This window comes from Mercenaria mercenaria, chromosome 6, assembly GCF_021730395.1.
Source record: "Mercenaria mercenaria strain notata chromosome 6, MADL_Memer_1, whole genome shotgun sequence".
NCBI classification, from domain to species: Eukaryota; Metazoa; Mollusca; class Bivalvia; order Venerida; family Veneridae; genus Mercenaria; species Mercenaria mercenaria.
Window position 1 is genome coordinate 75,605,001 of NC_069366.1, and position 27,633 is coordinate 75,632,633.

Here is a 27,633-nt window from a genome sequence, read left to right on the forward strand (position 1 = left end):
CATGACAAATATACACGAAATGCTGATAACTGGCATTAGCTGATGTCTGATACAGTCAATTTGAAGGTCCATGCCAAAATGTCTTTCTCAAATTATAACTTGGGAATCAGTGTCTTAGTTGAATTTTTGTTAAAAGGCGCATTTTACCGTAGTTTACAATATATTTGTTTAAAATATACTAGTGTGATAAATTAGAAATCACTTTGCAACTTTTATTTCACCGAAATAGTCTGTTTAGTCTGACTAGAAAGTTCATACTGCGTTAGAAATTTCATTAAAAATCAGATATTTACGAATCCTTATATTTTTTGTATTTCTGTGCTTTTCTTACAGAGATTTCTAACTCATGCCAGACTTTTTCTGCACATTATGACAGATTTGTTCATTTAGAAACGGAAATTAAGTCAAGATTTTATTATGACTTTGTTTGGGCAAACCTTTAGGCATTTTGTAACAATTATCTGCATTTTACCTCATAATCTAACTAACTGAAACATCTTATCAGGTATAATATCAAACGAGACAGCAACAATTTTGACTTTTGTTTTGTAACCTGCCGTTATTTTAAGGCCCCGCATTGAATTACAGGTGGTTCTAAAATATATTTCTACATGACGATGATACAATTGTTTTATTTGTACTAAAGTTTTACCCAGGCAACCAAAGAATCGATTGGGGGTGGGGGGGGGGGGGGGGGGGGGGGTGCAACTAGAGCTTATATGTTGTAATAATCTGTCACTGGTTGAAGATTGCAGCCTGGAATATCTGGTTCGATTATAATTGTTTTGACGGTAACGATGCTCTACCGAATAAACGCCGATCAGTAACACGAGAACATATAATTCAATCTTCCTCTATAACCAGTGGCAAATTGTTTTTCTTGCATACAGTATTTTACAAATTAAAGAATATATAAAGCGAAACGAAATACTTTCATCGTAGCACTCTTTCTTATAGAAGCGTATTTAAACATAGCGCGGGAAATTAACGTCTGTCATAAGAAGTGACGTCATGACATTTCAATGATGCACAACAACAAAGTTCCGATTTAGTTAAATCATTTGCAGCATAGCGTTATGTTTTTTTTTAAATAATTATTTTTGTCAATAGATATACTAAAATGAATAAAGAATTACTATCAAGATATTTGAGTTTTATCGAATTTTACATAAATAATATATAATCAACGCACGAATTGTTAGTTGTTATCAACAGAATGAGTACATGCATATGGAAATATCCGGTTCTAAGGTAACTGTTTTGACAGTAGTGAGGCTCTACCGAGTATAATAGTCTCTTGAACTATCACTTCCCACGCATTAAACGGTCTGTGGAACTATCACTTCCTTTGCACTAAATGGTCTATTGAACTACCACCTACTCTTCAATAAATGAAAATAATCGTTAAAAATTAATATTAGATCTACAAGAGAATATGAAGTTGATTTTTTACCCTGTTATTCAGTTATCCTATAAATCTAAACAAGACAATTTTGAATACTTTAAGTATGTTAATTTTACATGCATTTAATACAAATATTAATATGGTGTTTATAGGATTAAATTTGTGGTTATATTTCATTACATTGTCCGTATCCGAAATCACAAACTAAACTTAGATTAGGCAGATGCGAAGACAAAAATGAAGGGGAAAAACGCACAATTACTTTTTTTGTCTTTCAAATCCGTACAAAATATTGTGAATTTACATTTTAGATCAATATGTCCAAACAGAGAATTAGCTTTTGTTCCGTTGTAAGATTTTGCGTTGCCTCATATAATGAATATTTTGAAGAGAACAATTACATTTGATTGAGATCTTACAAGCATACACGTTTTATGTGTTAAATATGATCAGAATTAGTTACAGGTATACTAGATCCAAATTTCATACATGAACAAATACTTCATATAATTTATGTAAACATAAAATTAGCAATTTATGTGTATTAACAATACTATGCATTAAGTTAAAAATAGTACACGCTGTATACATGTATGGCTGAAGACAGTATAAATGTGTATTACCACAAAAATGGAAGTTTTTTTTAAACAATCGACTGTTACTGCATGACATTTAATTATGAATGAAGCTCTACAAACACAATTCATTTATTAGAATTCACTTCGACACAACCAGTGTCGCAATTTGACGGGAGTACAAATGTATTGATGAAGAGCGAATGTTTGCTGGGTTTCAAAATTCTTTAAGGAAGTCCTAGAAAATTCTTCAAGAAAGTCCCGAAAGTTCGAGGTACCCCCCCCCCCCCCCCCCCCACGCCCACCACACACACACACACACACGTTTTCTCGCAAGGAACCGTCTGGCAATTTTACATGAATACTACCTAACAAAAAGTTTAAAAGCCAAGCTTAAAAAACCGACATATTCCTTAAGTCCTGGTAAGAGTATGCATGATACACGTTACTTGAGCAAATATTTCCTATTGATTCGAGGTTTTAGACCAAGATTAAAAACAAACTTTGTAATGTTTTAATAATATTTAAACGTAAAAAGTTCAATCAGAATTTCCATTGCACGCTTAATATGGATATTATAAAACTGAATGACAGTACATTATCAAAGAAATAGTTACATGTAACCATGTACTTTAATGAGAAAAAGTACTTTTTTTGTTGTTATAAAAATGAAATTTATTTAGACTTTTGTGCATAGTGTTCATATACGTTGCGCGAAGGCAGATTACAAATCTTCTCAAAGCAAATGGATGGCTTCCTCACATGACGATGGTAAAAATTAAGCAAAGACATGATAAACGGACAGACTGTCTCTGACAAGCACCTCCCAGTCATAATCAGAATTGATTGTTGGTCAGTACACCGTAGATGTATCGATGAAATCTACTTTTCCTTCTTATATGCGCTGGAGTAATTATTGAGATATCTAATTAGGCCTTCTCAGATTTCTACAAAAATGTACAAGAAAGAGTTATGTTGAATTACAAACATGTATTTAGAAATTTACATATATGCATCTTAACATTTTATATGTAAAAACAACGTTTATTAAAGACGACTGTACCAAAACGTTTTGCTATATATAGATCTAATTAATAGACTATCTTCAGCCGTCACAAACTTACAAAAACGTAAAAGTCCGAGACTTTTAACGTCATGAAACTGATATTTTACTCCTCTTCCAACCATTTTTCTATGTTATTGTTAGTTCTCACTTCAATTTGGAAATTAATATTTCTGCAGTTTCAAATTATTAATGCAGTGAAGTTCCTCAAATAAAACGTGATACAAAACACTAAATTTTTAATTCAGTTAAGCTTTTTATTTGTCGGATGAGATTAATTTTAATGAGCATGCAGTCCTATAATTTATAGGTATATATTGACAACATGTTTAGCTGTCTTTTTATATTTTTTCTTCGTTCACTTTAAATTATAGAGTTATAAAAATTACATAACTTCCTTTAAAATTGCTATGAAATTTCCTGTAAATTTCAGTGTATTTACATTTGAACAAGGGTGTACCATTTCATATACCCCATTATTAAAATATTCTGAAGTGGGCCCATGTTTTTAAGCAAGAAATACGCAAATTTTTATTCCATATATTTCTCATCTACAACACGAAACATATTAAAGCGCACGACTCAATTAGCTGTCTGAAATAGATTTCTTTTTTCAAAATCTTGACAGATCAAAAAATGGTCTTACCACTGCTACTGTGTACTGCCCAACAATCAATTCTGATTATAACTGGGAGGCGCTTGTCTGGGACAGACTGCTAAAAGATGAGCAAGCTCATTAGGTGCAAAGTTAAAAAGAACTACAATTACTAAGATAAAATCATAGATATAGATTAGAAGGTTACAGCTGCCAGACTCTCAGTCAATAGAATCAAACTGGGGATTGACTGTATGTGTAGGGGCAGACCATTCCAGGAACGAACGAATTGTTCTTGGAAAAAAATGAGTTAGAATGGTATTGCGTATGAGATTGTGGGATCAAGTAGATCAGGTTCCTTGTAGGTGTGAGGTGGTTATGGTCAACTGCAATAAGACTGTCCTTTATTTTTTAAAAAAATATATAAAGGGAATTTTTAATGCGGCGTTGTTCAAGGGATTGCCAGTTGAGACCTTTAAGCATTTGGGTGACACTGCTTGTTTGACCAAAGTTGTTACATACGTATCGAGCTGCAGATCGTTGTACTCGTTCAATTTTGTATGTGAGGGATTTTTGCCAAGGGTGCCATATAGTGGAAAAGTATTCAAGCTGTGGGCGGACATAGGTGTTGTAAGCTGTTTCTTTTACTTTTCTGTTGTTTGCTTTGGCATTTCTTTTGATGAATATAAGTGAGTTATTTGCTTCCGAAGTGATGTTATCAATGTGTTTTGACCAACTGAGATCTTTACTTAGTGTAACGCCCCGGTATTTAGCAGCTTCTATAGGTTTTAGTGATATATTATGGACGTATAATTGTAGATGATAGGTTTTTCCTTTCGAGTAATACCCAACACCTCACACTTGTCCGGGTTGAACTCCATTGACCAGTCCTTTTCCCAGGCTTCTATAGGGAATGGAGATCATTTTGTAGGGATTGAGAATCAAGGGAGGATTTAACCGTCAGCTAGACAATATAGTGTCATCTGCAAAAAGTCCTGACTTACTTCTGATGGACTCTGGGATGTCATTATGTAGGCTATGAAGAGACAGGGGCCATTGACTGATCCTTGTGGAGCCCCGGAAAGAACAGGAAGTTCATTTGAGGTGAAGCCATCCACAACTACTCTTTGGGAACGGTCCTTGAGAAATTACTTGATCCACTGGGATGCTAATGGGTGCATGGACTCCCAGGGTATCGAGCTTATGAATCAATATATGTTGGTCAACCTTGTCAAAGGCTTTACTGAAGTCCATGACGATGACAGCAGTCTGTTGGCCATTCTCAAAATTGCCAAATACCTCTTCTGTGAAACTTATAAGTTAATTGTGTTTCACAGCTATTTCACCAACCACTTCACCCGTTATAAGCGCCAAAATCCATAACGCTTATGAGGAATTTTGAAGCTTGCGATATTTTGTTAGCATTTGGAAATAATTCCAAATACTGTATGTAAGTAGTCAAACTGAAGTAGTTTTTAATATTTCACGGCCATTTCTTCTTCTTCTTCTTCTTCAAATTCTTCACCGCCAACAATGGCGAACCCTAATCCACTACCGAATAAATGCTACACTGTACAGGTGCTACGCCCCACACCAGAATCACCACGAAAAGTATTTACATTTATAAATACAGATCAGTCTTTACACACTGTCTAAAATTTGTCTAAAATTCTGTAAGTTAGACCGCATGCACTCGGTGGGAGATCATCTAGGAATGGATCCCCTATATATTTTGTCCCTTTCTTTATGCAATTTATATAAAAGCCGCCTTGCATCAAACTCTGAATCATTCACAAAGTCTGTCCCTACCATATATATGAAGGCAGAACTTTAGAGTAGTCAATAAACAGGTTCACAAAGTCATTTGTTGAGGAAATAAAACACTGTAGACCATTTTCTTTTAGCTTATTCTTTACAGATGTGATAATCGATGCGCGAGTGTCTTGCAACTCTGGGCATTGCAATATAAAGTGTTCTGAGGTTTCGTCAGCACAATGGCATAACTGACACACTGGATTAACTGCATTTTGATTAAAACGGGCTCTGTTGATTTGTAGAAGGTATGTTTCTGTCAAGATCTTCAATCTAGGTGACATCCTTGAAACTTCAAGAGTTGAAGTACACCGAACACGCAAACAGGATGAAGTTTACCAGGTTGATAACTACAGTTCATGTGTCGGAGCGAAGAGTAAAGTCCAGCCTGAAACTCGATCTGTTGTCTCCATTTGAGTTCAACTAGCTTATATGTGTATGTTTTCCATTTATGCTTACTTCATGGAAATTTAATATAGGTAAAAACATCTTCAAAGTCATATTTTGCTAGAAGAGGTGGAATTTTCATAGCCCATGAAAGTGATTTCTCATTTTTCACTGTTAACAGTCTCACAAGTATCCTTTTTTCAAGACTGTCGTCGTGCTGATTACACAAATTATTAAAAAAGCTAAGTATATGTATTTGAAGATCAATAACTGCCTGCACTGGTAACAAGCCTGATAAAATGTATATTGCAGATTCAGCTACGTTGTCTGGTAACGATAAAAGTTGTTTGACAGTTTTCTTTTGAAATAATTCAAGCTTTTCGATTAGTTTCTGTGATGGTAAAACAAGTTCCACACCGTATACAAGCACCGGTAAAACAAACGTTTTGTAAAGATGAATTGCAGAAGCAGGGTCCATGCCGTTCTCGCCATGAAGTCCAGCTCAAAACAAACTATATAAAGCTCTTCTAGATTTTGCTAAATTGTTATCCATGTTCATTTCTGCGTTCTCCTCAACAGTCGGGGTTCTTGTTATCCCTAGATGCTGTGCGGCATTAACACTACTCAGAGTTTTATCCCCCAATTTAAACTGCCGATTTTGACTACACGTATTACGAGAATTTTTGAGCTTAATTGCAACAGTTTTTGTCGGTTGCAAAAGATATACCTTTCTTCATCCGCATAGTTATTTGCAATGTTTATTAACAACTGAATCTCATATTCAACGCTACTCATAATACAAATGTCGTCAGCACAAGAACAGTTATTTGTTAATAATGTTCCAATTTTCCCACCAATCTTTGTAGATTCTAGTTGATTCAACAAAGGATTTACATATGTTTTGTAGAGATCAGTTGATAATATTCCCCCTTGACGTACCCCTTGTGATATTTCAAACTTGTCGCTTATTTTATTTTTCAGTTTAACTACGCTTGAAGCGTTTTCATGCAAGGATCTTATTAAAAGCCAATGTCTATCATTGATACCCGAGTGATAAAGTCTCTTCATTAAGTGCGAGTGACACACAACATCGAAAGCAGCTTTTGCGTCTAATAGAATAACATTAGCATCAACCTTATTGTCTGCACAGTAACGATAAAATTCTTCAAGAATGTAGGCAGCATTCAGGGGCGACGACCCTTTTGTGAAACCACGTTGAGTTACGTTCTGATGCAGCAATATCTGTTCCTGAATACGGTTTCGTATAACAGATTCAATAATTTTGCATAATGTTGGTAGTACAGTGATACCTCTATAGTTTGTAGCATCAGATGGTTGTCCTTCGTTTTTAAAAACTGGAGACACGAGCCCGATTTTCAGACATGACGGTACTTCGCCACTTTCAAAAAACAGAGTTTATGATACTGAGAAGTTTATGACGTAAGACTTCACCCCCGTACAGAACATACTCTATGTTAACAACATAAACATCAGACGATTTACCTTTATGTTTAGATTTCAATGCTTTCTCAAGCTCAGAATAAGAAACTGGTTCAATACGTGTTCTTTCGACGTTTTCAGTAATATATTTCATTTCATCCCTTACATGTTCGTGGTACTTGAGATCAAACTGTTCCATTTCTGAAGGTTCGGCTAAACTTTGAAAGTGTTTTCTGAAGCCCTCTAACAACGCATCTTCACCCGTCTAACATGTCCCATCCACATACAAGTCGTCAACTACTTTTTTTTTAAAGAACCACGCTGTTTATTTATGAGTCTGTAAAAGAGTTTATTGTCACCAGTCCTAGCCTTCATTATGTTGTTTCGTTCCCTCTTAAAATCTTCAGCAACCGCTATTCTACACTGTCGCCTAAATTGTTTTTTTTTTACAATTTCTATGATTTATAAACAATGAGTCTCTTGGGTTGCAGGTCTTTCCCGCTTCTACCCATATTTTATAAGCATCCCTACTTTTCTTTAATGCATAAGAGATATTTTCATTCCAGACAGCCAGCTTAGGATTGGACTTCCTGCTATTCTTCTTCTTACCAGATACATCCGCAGACGCTTGCGTCATGGTAGAACACAGTGACATAATATTATTTTCAATGACGTCATCAAAAGTCGTACTCTGTAATAATTCATTCACCGCACTTTGATATGCGTCTTTATCGATCTTATCCCAGTTAGTTTTGTTAACAGATGGTGGTTCACACTTTTTTGAGTTTCTCCTTTTTCACATTTTACACGTCCTGACAATCGGCATGTGATCAGATACGTTTGCTTCAATTTCAACTATTTCTTTCGTACCTTTCAAAAAGGCGGTATCACCACATGTTAAAAAATAGTCTATTTCAGATTTATGTAAACCGTTTCGGTTTCAAAACAATTTCATTAAGTTCATCAACACATGCACAAAAGTCATTATTTGAATAGGAGGCAGGGGATTTCGAAAGTCCGCACCCTTGCCAGCATAGTCAGAGAAGGAATTTATTTCACCTAACAAATGTATCTGTGCTTGGAACAGCCAATGTTCCTGTAGTAGAATAAAATCACATGTTTTAAATAGTTCATTAATCGCGATTGCCGACGTCCTAACGTTTTTGCAGTTAAATGAAGAAACGCGAAGTGACACATGGTCTTGCTTATCTATAACTGGATCCGAGTGTTGCTGGTATGACGAAAAGGGGGTACCTCCATTGAAGACATTGGCGGGCGGGATGGACCAAAATATCTAGATTGATGATCAGTATCTAGTAAATTGTTAGCATGAACAGTCTCACAGTCTTATCGGTGGTGGTTGTGTCAAATCGATCATATGCTCCATTCCTGGCTGTACCTGATTATGTACTGATGGTCTAGGAGGATTAATCTTTGTTTTTTGGGACTGTTTGTAGAAAACTGGGTTACCTGTTACATAACCAATATTAATAGGTTGGTTTTCTTGCATAATAGGCTGGTTCGTTGAATACTCGTTGTTCTCAGGTTGGTTTGGTTTCCCTACTTGCTGATCGTTACTTACAGTTTGGTTTTGTTTCAACGTTGACCGTTCTACTATTTTGTCGCTTTCGCCGCTTGAGCATTGTGGTTGCACAGGGTCGTTCATACCATTTTTGAATTCCAGACGTTTCACCCCCAAGACTTTTCCTCCCCTAGACATTTCACCCCCAAATATTTCCTCCCAAGACTTTTCACACCCAATTTTACAAACCCTAGACTTTTCACCCCAAATTTTTAATATAGTGAAAATATCGTGAAGTATTTTGTTATTTGATATTTAAAATCTTTTTTATATATTTTGTGTAGGTTGTTAGGGCATTTATTAAGATAATTTGTTACTTTATGGACCATAATTCTATCAAATATACACTGAAGTTAGGGTAACATACATGTAGTCAACTTAATCAACTGATCTTTTTAAATGTCAGATTGTTGAGACTTCTAAATGATTATAATTTTTTTCTATGTTATTCAAATGGATTAAAATTTTAATTATGTAATATAATTATGAAAAATATGAGTAGATTCAGATTACAATAGTAGATGTAAATATTAACTAGGGGTTAGAATTAGAGGGTATGTTTTTATCCTTTAGTATAATAATGATAGCCCAATTGTGATAACATGTAATATGGGTATTTATAAGAGCAATATGATGTGGAATTTATTTTTATGATTTATTTTTTATATATTTAACAAGATAAATAGTCTCAGGTAACTCAGTATTGAGTGGCAGCATTCGATATGTTAATTAATGTTATTATATGTAATACATGTATGTACTGTGATGTTATTTATGTATGCTGATGAGACTGAAATAATAAATACATAAACTAATATTACAATTTGAAAGTCATTCATTTCATTGTAGGTCAATATTTTAAACTCTTCGCATGTGTTGTGTTTAATCAACACCTTTTGATTGACAGAAATAGTCAATATTTTAAATTCTTCATAGGTGTTGTGATTTAATCAACACCTTTTGATTGACAGGAATAAGTGTTAAAATATAAATGGATTAACTGGCTAACCTGTAGTATATTAAACTTTAATTAATCTAAACCTTGACTGATCTTATGGAAATAAAAAAAAATTATACTCATCACTCAAAAATGATGTTGCTTCAAAAATGAAACTAACTTTCAATATCTTGTCTAAGTTTATTTGCAAAATAAATGAATTTTGACAGATTCAGAAATTCCTTCCTATTTTCCGTAGACATCAGATTTACAGAGTGGGCCATCTACAGTAATATGGTTTTAAACATTTTCTGCGTAATTCTTTATACAACGGACATACATGAAGAAAGTGATATTCATTTTCTAAAGAATTAAGATTACAAAATTTACATTTTATATCATTATGATCCGTGTTGTTATATCTACCTCTTTCTATTTCAAAATTATGTTATGATGATCTAAATCTACTAAGAGCAATTCGAATTTTTTTTATCTTCAATTATATTTAAGTATTTTCCAAGATTAAAGGAATGTTTAAATCTACTATAAGAGAGTAATCGTTGAGAATTGTTAATGTTAGCATATCAAGTTTGATAATAATTGTCCAATATTCTCTGTAGATAAAGAATTACTGTTGCTGTCTTGATTGACTTATCCATATATCCGACAATCCCAGGTTTTTTAACAGCATCTTTATTTAAAACGCCCAGTTTGAATTATTATATTGTTTGTTTATTTGAGTCTCATCATTGTACAAATATTTACATACATACAAATATAAAAGTCATAAAAAGTACAATGCCATTCATAATATTGAATTACAAGAGACTATTAAGTAAAACATTAAAATACTCTACCACATATCCTGAAATTTCAACATGTCTTAAATAAAACAGAGAGATAAAAGAAATCAGCGGCTACAGAATATGAAGTAAAACTACCACTAAAAGTTAGTAAAAAAAAAAAAAAAAAAAAAAAAAAAACAACACAGACTCCTAAAAAGCCTACGATAAAAAAAATCTACAATACCTACGGGTACAGAATGTTTGACCTTAATTGCAATATATTATAACAGGTTTTTGCGGTGACCTTGACAGTATCATAGTTGGAGAAAATAAAAACAAATTTTTCATTATCTGTGAATGTACTAAAAGCGGGATTAATCTCAGACGCTTTAGCCATCAATTGCAATCTTAAATTTTCATAAGCGTTACAATGAAGTATAACATGTACCTCACTTTCTACAGATTCCCTACAAACTGGGCAAATCCTATTCTCAATGGGGAGGTTCTCATACCGGCCAGTTTCAAGTCTGATGGGGGCAACCCCACATCTAAATTTAGCAAAAGCCGCCCTATGTTTTAAAGGCATTAACATTTTCAAATAATTTTCAGTTAAAAACTCCTGCTTCATCAATTTGTAAGTCCTTAACTTGTTTCCTGCTCTGCCATTCAAACTTGTATTTCTATTCAACAGGTTATGCCATTCAACTCTATACTCTGACATTAAACTATCAATAACTTTATCACAAAAATATTTGGACGACTGTCTTTCACACTGACTGTAATGTTCAGTTAATCCTAGTTTGTCTAAACATTTTGTAAAAACAAATTGCCAATTTTTGCATCTATTTCCACTTATAGTTCTACATGCCGTGAAAACTTTATAGTTAAGTGTTGTCACCTCCATCTTACTAAACCTATGCCACTGATGACAGATAGATTTCCACTGTTTAACATGAGGTGGTTGCCAAGCCAGTTCTCCATAAAGAGCTGTAGTAGGCGTGTATTTACCAACACCCATAAAATGACGCATAGCCCGATTTTGTACAGAGTTGATGCACGAAAATGACCTATTACCCCAAACGGCACTTCCATAGGAAATAATAGGCCATACCATTGAATCATACAGCTTTACAAAAACATCATATGGCATAGACCCCATAGCTTTAGATTTGGCAATCAATAACCCCAAAGCCCTGCTTGCACTTTGAGCTACACATTTAGCAGTTTTGTTAAAATCCAAATGCTCATCAAGCAGAATACCCAGGTAAGTGTATTGACCAACAAGTTTCAGTTCATTTTCACAGCATGAAAAACTAAAAGTAGACTTATCATAAGAACCAGGACGAAAGTGAACAATGTTACTTTTCATAGGATTAATTGACATTGAATTTAACTTACACCAATTAGATAATATATCCAGCATAGCTTGCAAATCATGTTCATTTTCAGCAATTAAAACAACATCATCTGCATACAGTAATATACAAATTTGTTCATTGTCAATATAGACCCCTTTACCAATAGATTTTACCTGTACAACTAGATCATTTAGGAAACAATTAAAAAGCAGAGGTGATAAGGAACAACCTTGACGTAGTCCACAGTGTACGTCAAACCAGTCTGTGTTAATTCCATTCAATCTTACACACGATAAAACAGAGTGATACAAAGACTTTATTGCTTGGAACATATTACCGTAAATACCTAAATCACTAAGTTTCTTCCAGAGAATATTTCTATCAACAAAGTCGTATGCTTTCCGAAAATCAATAAATGCACAAAAAGTAGACTTTCTTAGTTTCTTCCTTGTATCAATAATATTACTTAATGTTGAAACGTGGTCTATAGTACTTCTGTTTTTCCGAAAACCATTTTGTTCATCTACAATTATATCATTATTCTCAGCCCATTTTGACAGACGGTCATTTAAGACAGAACAATATATCTTATACATTGTACAGGAAAGGGATATACCTCTATAAGAGAGCGGATCTCTTGGATCTATAGTCAAAGACTTTGGAATGGGACTAATAATAATTTTGCCCCAGTCAGATGGAATAATTCCTTTTTCAAAACAAATATTGTACAAAATATGAAGGAATGATACCGAACAGTCATTTTTTTAAAATTTCCATTGGTATATTATCAAATCCCCATGCTTTACCATTTTTTGCTTTAGATATAGTATTACGTACTTCAAGTATAGAGATATTTTCATTCAAACTGGAAGAAAAGTCGTTCCAAATAACATTACCTTCATCATTTACAGCAGCTGTATTTACAGAATATACTGATTTATTAAAAAGGCTACTAAAATCCTCTTTCCATTTGTGTAACACAGTGTTTACCTCCTTAGAAACAACATCGTTTATAACTACCTCCATAGGAATAGATTTATACTTTGACTGGGACACACCAACTTTACCTATAGTCTTCCAAAATTCCTGTTGGTTATTATTACAATCTGAAAGTAATTCTTTCTGCAAATTTAACCAAAAATATCGTTTACTACGTTGTACCTCCTTGTCAAAATGTTTTCTGGCTGTTATAAAATTGGTTTTTAAACTAGCCTTTTCTGAAAGGTTTTTACATTTAAGCCAAAGCCTTTCTGTTTCACAAAATCTATTCCATAAATAAGAAAGATGTTCCGACCACCAAGGTTTACCAACCTTCCTTTTCTTATTTGATGATCTATTTGCAATATTTACTGATCTATAATTAATATTACTATACATTTCTTCTTTTAAAATACTACATAGATCTTTATAAGCTATGTCAATATCATTTTTAAGTTTGAAACTTTGTTCTAACCTAAAAATACACTCATGAATATGATGTACAACATCTTCACCCTTCAAAAAATCGGATGGAATACTTGTCATGTCAAATTTATCATACGTTACAGACGGTGGTTGTATGTTTTCGTTACTTGCATTAACTTGCTGTGGAATACTTTCACCCATTCCACTCGCAAGTTCCGCAGTCCATGTTAACACAGAATGATCTGGAATAGATGTAGGCGATAAACTGTTTCTTGTATTAACCTTTGTAATAAGTTCTGATGCACGTGTTACTGTAAAATTAGAAAATTTTGGAAGGTGTTCATGTTGAACAAAACAATAATCTACCACTGAACAACCCTTTGAAGATACAGAAGTATAATCATTTCTGCAAGCATTACGACCATTTAATATGCACATATTACTGTCTATCAAAAACTCAAGTAAACAATCACCATAAGTATTTGATGTAAAATCAATAACATCTCTTTCCGGAAGTAAATCCACTCCCAAAATATAATCTAAATTATCTCCAACACGGCTATTTAAGTCGCCACATATTACTAATAGACCATCGTTTTGATAAGTATATATACTAGTTAAAAGACTGTCATAAAATTCTTGAACATCTACTTGCCTAGATGAATTGATTGGAGGTAAATAACATACACATGTGTAAAACTTAGTATTTAACATTTTGTCCTTAAAACATAACCATAGTATACCATCAGTATTATCATCAATTACATCTATGTCATAATATAAACTAAGTTCTTCTTTTACAAGGAAACCAACACCACCCGATCCAGTGCGGGCATTAATATGTAAATGTTTTCTATTGTTTCCATACCACAAATAACCAGGCATATTTATACAACTATCATTAGTTAAATGAGTTTCAGCTAACCCCAAGATATCACAATTTAAAAAGTTAGCACATTCCTCTCTGAGATAAAAATTATCACTTTCTCTATTTACACTCCAACCGTTAATGTTCCAAAAACCAAATTTGGCCTATCTCCTGAATGAGCGTCCCCTCTGTTGTGAACCCGACTGCTGTTGACCTCTTCCACGATTCTGATTACCACGCCCTCTTTGCCTATGTACAGTAATGTAATTGTTTGCATCGTTACGCAGCATATGATAAATTATTTTTTGTAGTGGGTTTTTCTTCAAATTATTCGAATCAGTAGCTTACCATATAATACTAATTATTTATCCCTTTTTTCTTATTCTATTATACTTAGTACGCATGCTTGTAAAATTAATTCTATTTCCCTCATTTTTGTCTTTCACAAATGTATTTCTTCCTTTCTTGAAATTATATTTTGCTATATGTAACAAGATTCATCAAACCATTTCGACTTATTGGATAATCGAGAATTTGTTATTATTTCAATTTACTGATATAACTTGAACATGTACAGTTTATCATTGTAAGGACAAAATATACTAAAACATGCAAGAGAATGCGGCCAATTAATTAACAGTTGATAGACTTAAATTAATTTATCTTGCATCACTTGCCTATTAAGGAATCAACAAAAACTAACAATTAAGTTGCCAACAACCAACGATGTGCGATATAAACAATTTGAATATAACATTTTTTCCACAATAGATTTATTGCTTATTTCCTACACAAAATCGAATACGAATGCGAATAGTTTATTGCATTAAACAATTTACATTGTTTCTAGCAAATATACAAAGTACAAAGGCAGCATGGTAGAATATAAATTCACAATAAACATGTAAACATCAAAGATGGTTAACAGAAGAGTACATGAATACTATACTGAAGTTGACATTTGGTTGATTTTCTTTAAATAATGTCTGGTAGATAATAATATCAGTATGGTTTTCTTGTATTACTAGAGCTAACGAAATACAGAATATATTGTGAAAAAGAACGAATTAGTTCCCCCTTTGTTGAATGCAAAGTACAAAAATTTAGCAAGGCACTGTATAGATTTTCTTGATTTCGAAGATAAAAGAGTTTCAAACTTGTTCAAGGATGTATGGCCAGCGGCAGAAGTAATTAGATAAATATTTTACTCGTAAGACACTGTATTTAGGGCATATCAAAAGAAAATGATATTCATATTCTACTTGGTTCATGTTACAAAATCTACAGAGTCTATCGTAATTCAGCGTAATATTTGGACAAAATTAATTAAAGTCCGAAAATCCCCAAACTTTGTTTTAATCAGCCAAATCATTAATCTTCTATAAACACCTGACTGACTTAAATAATTTATTTTTCACAATATAACAAACAAGACAAATGGGTCAATTTTTTATTCAATCTTATTTTTTACCATTGATAATTTATTGTACAAAATTTGCAAATATTTATATATTTCTATACTATGATGTAAATTATTTGATAGCGGCTTTTAGCAATGTATTTTTTTTTATGTTACAACATTGTTAATTGATAGCAAACGTTCAAACCTTGAAAAACAAGGCTAATTTTAACATCAATAACATATTTTACTTTGTAGTTATTATTATCAAATGTACTTTTATTTTTTTCAATCACTAAACATCAAACAAAGGGAGCAAAATATTTTTTAAGTTTGTAAGAGTGAGGTTGGGTGCGCACCATAAACCGGTTTAAGCTCCCCAGTGGTGTTTTTGCCACTGACCGTTCCAAGGCGGTGCCCCACTGTGTTCCTTTATTTGTTCATTTTGTCCTCGTGTGTTGGCTTTGTGTGTATGCGCGTGTATGTGTGTGTGTTTGTGGTGTGCACATCTGCGTGCTGTAGGTTTCGTTTTGGGGAGGCTGGATTTTGGTACGTGGCATTCCCTGATTGATATTTGTCTTTGTTTTTTTTTGTAACTATTATCAAAAGTACCTTTAATCATCAAAGTCACATTTTCAATCATTGAACAGACAAATGGATTAAAAGATAACCTTGTAAATAACTTATGTGTAAAGTTTATGGTCATCCTTACTAACAAACATAATTTTTTTTTAATGTATTAACCTTATTATAATATATATGAAATTATTCATAACTATACAACCCCCTCCCCCCAAAAAACATTATAATCATATTTAATAATAAAAACAAATTGGGGGTGAAAAGTCTTCATATGCTATAAAACATCAGACTTTTCACCCGCAAATTGGGGGTGAAAACTCTTAGGAGGAAAAGTCTTGGGAGGAACAGTCTTGGGGGTGAAACGTCTGACACCCCCATTTTTAGTGGTATTATACCTAGTTTTTGACAACAAATATGGCCGCGCCCATGAACACGCGAACAGATGATTCATAATTTCTTTCAAAAAATCCTCAAATTCAAAGATTTTCTGCAGTTTAAAGGGTTAAGGATGAGTACCTTTGTATCCCGTGTCAATAGAATAACTGGTAAAATGGAATGGGACTTCAGAGAGGACGATTACGATTATAAACAAGAGATTGCGAGGTAAATGTAGTGTAGTAGTGTTCGGATAAAAAATAAAAAATCTTTGAAATTTCATCATCATCATTGATCGCCCTGCTCTGTCATTGATTTATCATTCAAGAATATACATTAGAGTTTATATGTAGAATTCTAACATGGCTTGATTTGATTTCCAGTTAAACAAAGAAGGAAATCAAGCTGAATCTTGGACGTGTAGTGATTTGAGGCTTCTGGTAAACCAGGAGCCCGGTTAGCTCAGTTGGTAGAGCACCTGACTTGCAAGCAGGGGGTCGTAGGTTCGAGTCCTACACTGGGTAGATGATTTTCTCACCAAAATACAACATTGGCGACGAGGTAAATTGGAAAGTGCGGGCTACAGTGGCCAGTTTATGTAGAGCATGCAGTTTGCAGGGGCTATACTCTGTTGGAAGCTGAACAGTTGATGTCCCGCTCTGCAGTTCCACTGTAAAGGAAGGCTACGTGGCCAGTTATATAGAGCATGCGGTATTTGCAGAGGCTATACTCTGTTGGAAGCTGAACAGTTGATGCCTCGCTCTATGGTTTCACGATAAGGTTTAAGCCTTCAAAATTAAAGTGAGGAGGAGTGTAGTGATTCGAGGCTTCTGGTAAACCAGGAGCCCGGTTAGCTCAGTTGGTAGAGCACCTGACTTGCAAGCAGGGGGTCGTAGGTTCGAGTCCTACACTGGGTAGATGATTTTCTCACCAAAATACAACAGACGTTTCGACCCCAAGACATTTCGACCCCAAGACATTTCAACCCCAAAATTTAATTTTCTTGGACAATTCGACCCCAAAGACATTTCGACCCCAAGACATTTCGACCACTCAGAAATAGTTGTATGTTTTCATTTTATATTTCTTCCATGTTGCATATTTTGGAAAATATTAATATATAGATGTATATATATAAACATGCTATTTTTAAATGAATCATACACAAAATACATGTAAGTGAATAAACTGCGCTGACCGGAAAGTTTATTATTGGAACTAATTGAATTATTTCTTCATGTTTAATTTGATAATTTAAGAAGAAAAATTATTATGAAAAATCAGTTTTTAAAAGAATTATATCATGTTTATATATGAATATAAAAACGTTTACTGTATTTATTGCCAAAGCACAATTAATGTCCTTTGAATATATGCGGCGTAACAAACACGTGCCTCTGATTAAGTTCTGATAGAGTTTGATTGGATTATCACACCTATTGATTATATCAATTAATCAGTATATTTGTAAGCACACACATGTGACATGTGACAATTAATGTTTTACAAGCTTAAGGTAAGTGCTGTTAAATATAATAAGCTTTTATTTAATTTAAAAGCTAACAAAATACCGGCGACTGTTGTTCATCCACGAGTGCGCAAATTTCCCGTGCGCTCAACAAATTTTCAACTTCGTGTAAAAACGTTTTGTGCATTTTATTTTCCTTTTGTAAATTAATTATTTATTTGAGATATGATTGAATTCTATCATAAACCCTAAAAACACGATTTATTTAAGAAATACCTGTGTACATTAGAGAATCTAGGACATGGAAATTCCGAATGCACACATTTCCAGTGCGCAGGCCGATTTTCAATCATGTACAAGACGTAACGCGCAAAAGTATTTTAATTTCCTTTTGAAAAATAATATTTTATGATATATATGTTTGAAGTCAGTCATAAATCACTTCAAAAATACCATTTGTTAAAGAAATACGGGTGTATTTCGGTTACGGTAATTTCCCGCGTGGTCGCCGAATTTCAGTCTCTTATAAAATCGTTTTGCGTTAAAGAATTTTACTTATCCTTCTGAAACTTACTGCCAGTATTATTTATATTATACACGAATGATTTCTGCAATATACCCTACAAAAATACCATTTATTAATAAAATAATGGTGTATTTCGGTAATGGAAATTTTGCGTGAACGTATTTTATTTTCCTTTTGTATTTTATTCATTTATGATATATATGATTGAATTATTTAAAAAAAAACCCTTCAAAAATACCTTTAACTTACAAAATACAGGTGTATCCCGGTTATGTAAAATGTATTCCGGTGTATCCCGATTTTTTAGGTGGATTCCCGTTTAATGTGTAACCGAAATCGCTTGAAGTTGCTCAAATCATACTTTTAAAATCATACTTTAAATCACGTGTATTTGCTAAAATAATATAGAAAAATGTAATACGGCTGCCACATTTTCTTTACAGATATGAAATATGATAATAATTTTTTCCCCGTTTTTAACAGAACAGTACTCATATATTCTTATATTTTGCAGTAACGGGGATTTCTTTTTTGATATTTTACAACTGGAAGGAATGTCGTTCATAGAAAAGAAAAGAGCAGTTTGTAAATAACAACAATCATATTCTGTATTCTGTAAAGCAAATACTTTATGTGTGCGTCAAAATCGCTTGCGAAAATAACATTAAAGCAATGTGTTGTTTAATTTCCTATTGTTTTCTTTACATTTTCGCCGAAATTAAAGATAATGTTGACACATGTTTATAAATTTCCGATGTTTAAGATGATTTGAAAATATAAATAAACACCAATTATGAAAATATGTTATATAAAGGTTATTTTAAGATAGATAATCAGAACGGTTTGTTCTTAAATTATTTACGTAATAAACGCGGCTGATACATAAATCCCGTTATTTTCGTTAATAAAAAAAAAATATAGATGATGATTATTTCGTTATTGTGAGATAAAAATCACTCATTTCTCATAAGAAGTCGGTACTAACAAAGTCTTTAAGAAATTAGAAAAAGAATTTTAGAAAATAAAGAAATTTAGACAAATATGGCTCAATTTCATAAACAAAAATCTTATTTTCGCGAAAATAACCGTATTTTAACATTTTAATTGCTAATTAAGGGTTATAACATTTTGAAATTGCTCAATTATCTTTAGATTAAAGTTTAATTATAATAATGACGGCATTCTTAGATGTTTTCTGGTATATCATTGAATGGGGTCGAAATGTCCAAGGAGTTGGGGTTGAAATGTCTTGGGGTCGAATTGTCTCTTGGGGTTGAAATGTCTTGCTAGCATCAAGCTCTGTATATTCTGCGATAAACCACGGTTGATGCGCGGACCGGTAAGAGAGCATTATGACGTCAAAAATTTCCGGATGACGTCCAGGACATTACTTCTTGGGTAAATGAAGTCCAGCATCACATTTATTAAAATATGTCAATGAGCATGTCAGAATGAAAACAATTAATCAAGGCCTTCTTCAACTTCAAGTTCTTGTGATTTATCGTCTAATTTACCACGGTTCATCGTTAGGATGCTTATCTTATCTTCAGGGCCCACGCTGTCGTTCGCCACTCGAGCCATTTGGCGAATCTGCGATGAAAGTGGCGAAGAAAAATCGCGAGTGGCGAAAATGAAAAAATGTTCGTAATTTGGACCGCCATTTTGTTTCAGACGTTCTAAATCGTAACCTCCGAGAAATTATGTTAAAAAACAGTTGACTGGTTCCGATAATTTTACCTTATAAAATTAACTTATTTCGGGATAGTATTTCCCAGTCTGCGTTTACTTTACATATAACAATGTGTAATAAACATCTTGACACGCGAGAAGATGCAATTTGCTATCAATTAGCAACCGATTATCGGGTTAAAATAATCTTTTTGTTTTGTTGTCATTACGGCAGATTAGATGATTGATGCCTTTAATTTCCATGATCAAATAATTGATAAATAAATCGGCAAAATAATGAATGGTTTGATGAATTTTTGAACGATGTCGCCACCGTCAGACAGTATCTTAGTCACAGGCACGGGTCCAGTGTATTTTTTGTTTAATATAAAAATCCTTTTTTTCACACAAATATACTTTTTATATGTTAGTCAAATGAAAAAAAAAAAAATGATGACAAAAACCCGGTCACAATATCATACACGACACTGTGACCGGATTTTTGTCATCTTTTTTTTTTTCATTTGACTAACATAGAAAGCATATTTGTGTGAAAAAAAGGTTGTTTTTTTATATTAATAAAAAAAAGATACACTGGACCCGTGTCTGTGATCTTAGTAAGTAATTAGTAAAGGTGTTTGCCAACTTTTTTGAATGTCTTTAAAAGTTAGGAATGGATTTGAAATGTAATCCTGTATCAGGGTAGATTTCTCGGAAGCACAGAGCACCAAAAACACAGCCACCGGGCCATGCATTTACATAGTAGGCCCACAACAAAAAGAAGCTGTAATGGAAAAATATTTCATACAGGTTGCTTCAAACATCCAACAACATTTTAAAATACAAAACTTGCTTTAGAGGTATACCCACTTTCATTCAAAAGTCCCCCTATATACCTAGAATATCACCATTTGCTTATGGGAAGTAACAAAAATTTTCAACGCGCCGCGGGAAGGGAAACCTCTCCAGCACCCTCCCTACCGTTTCCGAGAAAAAGGTGGCTCCAACTTTATTCAGCCCAGTGTGGGCCCTGATCTTATTGTAGTGGTGTCAGAAGTGTTTGACTGACTCATGTGGCAGGCATTAAGGGTCATTCAGACTTGCTGTTGGGTTAACCCTTGGGGTTTTGTTTAGTGTTTGTCTACAGATCACAAGGTCCAAGGTCCCCCCCCCCCCCCCCAGTAAGGACGTTGGTATATTCTCTCCCAGGATTACTTTAACATAGAGATGATCACCAATTAGCTGAAATGGTCACTGAATTTTCATCCTTCTTTTGCATACCATTAAAGCGAACCATGCCAAAAGAATACAAGCATTAATAAAATCTTGTTCTACAATAGTACAATTGTACAATATCTCCCTTTAGTTTAAGATAATAGCATTTATAATTAAATAGAAATACTAATAATCTATATAGATTAAGCAACAAGTTTTACCACTTTGATTTGTAAGTGCCATTGCTGCTGATTTATCATAATCTCATCAGCTGGAGCTTTTGCTGACCATTCTGTTGCTTTTTCATGGAAACAACCTAAGGAGAGTGATATCCTTTCATCAAAGTTTGTAACTAGTAATCAGAATTTTAGTTATTATAACTTGAAAATCTTAGCTGACTGGCTTAAACCATATATGGGTGTCATGAATTTTTGCATATCATCACTAAATTTGGTATCAGGAGAAATAGTGATTTTTTTTCTAATTGTCAAAAAAAAAAAAAAACCCTCTCAAAAATGACCAGCTTTTTTTTCTCAGTAAGTGATTCTAGTAGCTGGATGTTGAGTACCAAGGCTACTAATAACTGCATATTGTCAGCATTTTAGTTTGAATGATTTACAACATTGTAGTTATGGCACCTTAAAGCTTAAAGGGCATTTTTTATAAGATTTGTTTAGAGTACTTTTTAGCTCGACTATTCATAGAATAGTAGAGCTATTGGACTCGCCCATGCGTTGGCGTCCGCGTCCGCGTCCCGATTTGGTTAAGTTTTTGTATGTAAGCTGGTATCTCAGCAACCACTTGTGGGAATGGATTGAAACTTCACACACTTATTCACTGTGATAAACTGACTTACATTGCACAGGTTCCATAACTCTGTTTTGCTTTTTTACAAAATTATGCCCCTTTTTTGACTTAGAAATTTTTGGTTAAGGTTTTGTATGTAAGCTGGTATCTCAGTAACCACTTGTGGGAATGGATTGAAACTTCACACACTTATTTACTGTGATAAACTGACTTACATTGCACAGGTTCCATAACTCTATTTTGCTTTTTTACAAAATTATGCCCCTTTTTCGACTTAGAATTTTTTGGTTAAGGTTTTGTATGTAAGCTGGTATCTCAGTACTCACTAATGGGAATGGATTGAAACTTCACACACTTGTTCACTGTCATGATCTGACATGCTCAAAGCAGGTCCCATAACTTTATTTTGCTTTTTTACAAAATTATGCCCCTTTTTCAACATAGAAATTTTTGGTTAAGTTTTTGTATGTAAGCTGGTATCTCAGTATCCACTAATGGGAAAGGATTGAAACTTCACACACTAGTTCACTGTCATGAGCTGATAAGCACTATGCAGGTTCCATAACCCTATTTTACTTTTTTACTAAATTATGCCCCTTTTTCGACTTTCTTATTCATTCAAGCGACAAGGCTGTTAAATAGTCGAGCGTTGCTGTCCTCCGACAGCTCTTGTTACATATTACAGATGGAATTTGAATGAAATTTCAAAGGATTTCATGACCAGTGCCAAGCTGGTTTGTTGAAGAAAATGCTTTTTTCACTCTTCACTTTTTAAAGAGCCTGTGAGCATAATAAATTGATCAGGTTTATATATGATTTCAAAAGAATGTGGGCAGTATGATGTTGTTACAGGTTATCATTGCTGTGCTGAAATGTTATACTGCAATTAGAGATACATATTATTGCTTTTTATTTGCAGATCTGCATATGCTGACATGTTACATGATACAGAAAGGGTAAAATCATATAATGTTATTTTGATAAATTTGTAAACAAAGTGTTTTAGTGCAAGGAGCTACCATATAACTCTGTGCCAATTTTGTTTAACCTTTTAGTTTTACCTGCTGGCCGAAAGTAATTTAGCCTTTGAGACCATGGTCTGCACTGTTGCCTATTCAGTCAGTGAACACCCCCTTTGAATAATAAGTGATGCTGTCCAAATTGAATGATGGACAAGTCCATTTTAGAAATTTAGCAGGGTAAAGGTTAAACTTCAGTCTGTTTACTTATTTCAGAGATTTATCGTTTCATAAAGATGCTTTGCATATTACTAACATGTTTATACATCATTTTGGGATGGAAATTTTGATAGATCTATGCTTTAATGTTCATATACAGTGTTTTTCTTCTTTATAGGAGAGATCGCCATGACGTCACGCATTAACACCTGTTTATCTGGTGGTTGGCAAAACAAATGTTTTTACATCGTTTGTGTATGGGATCGGAATTTTTAATTTTTAATAACTTTTTCGCTCATTTATGGATTTTAAAAATTCAAAAAGTTTTGAAATGCTTACGATTTTCATATTTTCTCATTTAAATACCTTTTTAAAATGAATGACCGTTTTAAATGACATATGATTTTAATAGCGGCGTAGCGATGCTCCAAACTTTTAGAAAAAACACTGTAAGTTAAGCGTTCATAATAAATCCATTTTGTTTCGAAATGATAATTAAAAGTAATCAATAAATTGCTTGTTTTATATCCTTTCCATTGATCAAAAAATTATTGATATCATTTGTGTTTTAAGAAAGTTTAAGCCGTTAGAAAAACATCACTGTTTACAAAAAAACATGGACGCTCGGCGTCTGCCCACCCGATCTTTGTCTTATCAGTTCTAAAAATAGAAAATACAAGGGATTTGTATACAAACATGATCTCTCCTATATTAAAAGTACAATTCACTGTTGAAAAATTTCTAGTTTGCTCTAATTTTCAGTAATATTTTCGATTTTGATTCTACTAGTATGTAGTTACTACGAAATAAACCTGGATTTCATGGTTACTGCAGTCCGTGACATTTAATCCAAACAAATGAAAATAAATTCATTTTATCCGTTAATAAGAAATCCAAGAAATTGTTGTTTTGGGGTAATATATTATACTATGAATTTTGATGGCAAGAAAAAAAAATTCACAGAGTTATAATTATTTCAGAATCAGTTATACTATAAAGGTCTGGAAATAGCTATTGCTAAGATGAGACAGAGAGGTCAGGCAGTACATGTCCTTGATATTGGTACAGGGACTGGTTTATTGTCCATGATGGCAGCAAAACTTGGAGCAGACACAGTCTATGCTTGTGAGGTAAGTTTCTAGGTAACCAGTCTGTTCCAATAACATTTTGCCCTTAGCATTGATACTTTGGCCAATTGTTTATCATGTCAGCAAAACTTTGTGCAGATACAGTTTTTGCATATGAAGTAAGTGGTTATGTGTAACCAGTCTGTTGCAACAACTTTTTATGCCTCAGGTGTCGAAGACTCTGGAGGCATATTGTGTTTTAAATGTCTGTCCATATTCTGTCTGTCTATTAAAGTTCTTGTGTACTCAGCTCCTCCTACAGTTTGCGTACAAAAGAGATGAAACTTTGTATACATCATCAACAGGAAGAGGATATGTGCATATTATTGCGACTTTCTGTTTCATGTCCATTTATTTTTCTTAGTATTGCCCCTTTTTTAGACTTAACAGTATTACAGCTACTTCTGTATCTTGTGTTCCTTCAGTTTCCAAGTATATTTTGTGGGAAAATTACCTTTATAAAAAGGTGTTTGTTTTTTTAAGATGTTGCAAGCAAGAGTTATACTATATTTGTAAATGATATATGGGAGTAATGGAAGCAAATTACATAATATAACACAGAACTTGCAATAATATTGTATATTCTTTACAGGCATTCAAACCGATGACAGAATGTGCTTCCAAAATTATTGCAGAGAATGGATTTGCTGATAAGATAAAATTAGTGCCCAAACGTTCAACAGATTTGACAGTTGGCCAAGGTGTGTTTTTATAAATTAAAATATCTATTATAATATAATAGTTACATTCTTAAATTTCAGATTTATGAAAGTTTATTCATTTTTGAATACAAAGGTACTACAGTTAATAGGCGTCAAAAATGCTTTTCGCACAGGCATGAAATGTGTTATATTTCAAATTTCAAAGAAAAAATAAATATCAGTAGGATTTTAATTTGTTCATAGCGATTTAACTAGACGGGTTGAGGCAACCACAAATCCGTCAAAATTGCTAATTATTAGTCCATGAAGAATTTTTTTCATTTCAAAATAATCCACAGTTTGCAAGTTGGTTCTTTGGCAAAAGGACAGTCCCACTGTTTACAGAAGACAATACATGACTACATGTAGATATAAAAGTCATTCATCCCAAACCTCTGGTTCATTTAAAATCAAGGAAAATTTTAAGTTAATTGACTCCCATATACATATGTTTGTAACTAGGGTGTCTAGTTGAGTGGTTAAAGTTGCTGACTTTAAATCACTTGCCTGTCGCCGTGGGTTCGAGGCACCTCACTTAGGGTGTAGCAGTCTGTCTTGTGAGAAGCCACCCAGCTGGCTTATGGAAGGTTAGTGCCCTTCAGTGACTGCAAAAATTCATGGTGGAGCACTTGCCTTTTTCCTCCACCGTCAAAAGCTGGAAAGCCGCAATATGACATGTAATAGTGCCTGAACGACATTAAACTCAACAAAAACAAAATGATATACCTGTAACTGATATGTTGTTAACATTGACTTTAATACATATTACACTATTTTTTGCTTGAAAAATAAATTCTTCTGTTACAATGCAATCTTTTTATTAATATTTGATAATACAGTTTATTTTAGATACAAAGTTTATAAATTATATATGATTAAGATATTCATCTATTTCATAGTTATTTTGTTAGGTTTATAGCCTCGCTGGAAACATTAGGTCATAGGATGACTTTCCTTTTTAGTAGTAGGTGGGCTGTATTGTATATGCAGCTTTGACCTAGTACACAGATTTGCACCGGTTTCATTCAGGCCTAAGTTGTACCTGCATCAATTTGGTATACCTGCAGGACATGCTGAATAGCATGATCAAAACAGCATGTAGTCTGGCATTGTAAATTGCTGTATACATGTATGACCTCATAGTATATAATAGTTTTTTGATTTCTCAGGAAAAGACCTCCCTAGAAGAGCAAACATATTGGTAACAGAAGTGTTTGACACAGAACTTATTGGAGAAGGGGCCATAGGGACATTTACCCATGCTCATAAACAGCTCCTTGAAGTATGTGGGACAGAAACTTTTGTTAAATCAGAATGTTTTTATAGCTTTATTTCCTTTAACTTTTCATGAAGAGTTTACTTCACTTTACTTGCTACCTGTTTGTATTAGTGAGAAAAAAAACTACTTGCAGAAGTGCTATCATTTATATCAAATATGTTTGACAATATGGACATTGGTTATATGCATACATCTTCCTTGAGTATTGATCCAAGCTAACTCCTGCTACTCCACATGATCTGAAAAACCGCCAGCCTCTGATGGGGTTTTGAAACCATGGCCTTCCACTTATGAAGCCAGTACAGTAACCACTTAGCTGAATAGCACTCCTACAACTGTGCCTGTTTATTTGAAATAAACAGATGCTGTAAAATCATGTAATATTGTGCATTGGAAATTCCATGGTTTTAGTTAAAAAAACAAGAGCTGTCGGAGGACAGCAAGGCTCGACTATTCAACAGCCTTGTCAATTGAATGAATACAAAAGTTGAAAAAGGGGCATAATTTTGTAAAATGCAAAGTAGAGGTATTGAACCTCTGTACTGCATGTCATATCATGTCGGTGAACAAGTGTGTGAAGTTTCAATCCTTTCCAATTTGTGGATACTGAGATACCAGCTTACATACAAAAACTTAACAAAAAACTGCTAAGTCGAAAAAGGGGCATAATTTTGAAAAAAAAGAGAGTAGAGTTATGGGACTTGCTTAGTGCATGTCAGATCATGATAGTGAACAAGTATGTGAAGTTTCAATCCATTCCCATTAGTAAGTACTGAGATACTAGCTTACATACAAAACCTTAACCAAAAATTTCTAAGTCGAAAAAGGGGCATAATTTTGTAAGAAAGCAAAATAGAGTTATGGAACCTGTGCAATGTAGATCAGTTCATCACAGTGAATAAGTGTGTAAAGTTTCAATCCATTCCCACAAGTGGTTACTGAGTTACCAACTTATATACAAAACCTTAACCAAAAATTTCTAAGTCGAAAAAGGGGCATAATTTTGTAAAAAAGCAAAATAGAGTTATGGAACCTGTGCAATGTAAGTCAGTTTGTCACAGTGAATAAGTGTGTGAAGTTTCAATCCATTCCCACAA

The 27,633-nt window shown here is 33.6% G+C and overlaps 1 protein-coding gene and 2 non-coding genes across 3 annotated transcripts in view; all 3 read left to right on the forward strand.

The window, feature by feature from the left end:
• The first annotated feature begins 16,596 nt into the window (after positions 1-16,596).
• The window catches only part of LOC123548495 (protein arginine N-methyltransferase 7-like), a 36,860-nt gene continuing 25,823 nt past the window's right edge, over positions 16,597-27,633 (forward strand). Inside the window, exons 1-5 of the mRNA XM_053546355.1 lie at positions 16,597-16,795; positions 23,171-23,207; positions 24,410-24,559; positions 25,149-25,257; positions 26,427-26,539. Of these exons, the coding sequence (XP_053402330.1) occupies positions 16,635-16,795; positions 23,171-23,207; positions 24,410-24,559; positions 25,149-25,257; positions 26,427-26,539 (570 nt within the window). The 5' untranslated portion in view covers positions 16,597-16,634. The remainder of the gene's footprint in view (positions 16,796-23,170; positions 23,208-24,409; positions 24,560-25,148; positions 25,258-26,426; positions 26,540-27,633) is intronic.
• On the forward strand, positions 17,019-17,091 carry Trnaa-ugc (transfer RNA alanine (anticodon UGC)). The gene has a single exon. It is a non-coding gene; the product is annotated as a tRNA-Ala (tRNA).
• Positions 17,412-17,484, forward strand: Trnaa-ugc (transfer RNA alanine (anticodon UGC)). The gene has a single exon. It is a non-coding gene; the product is annotated as a tRNA-Ala (tRNA).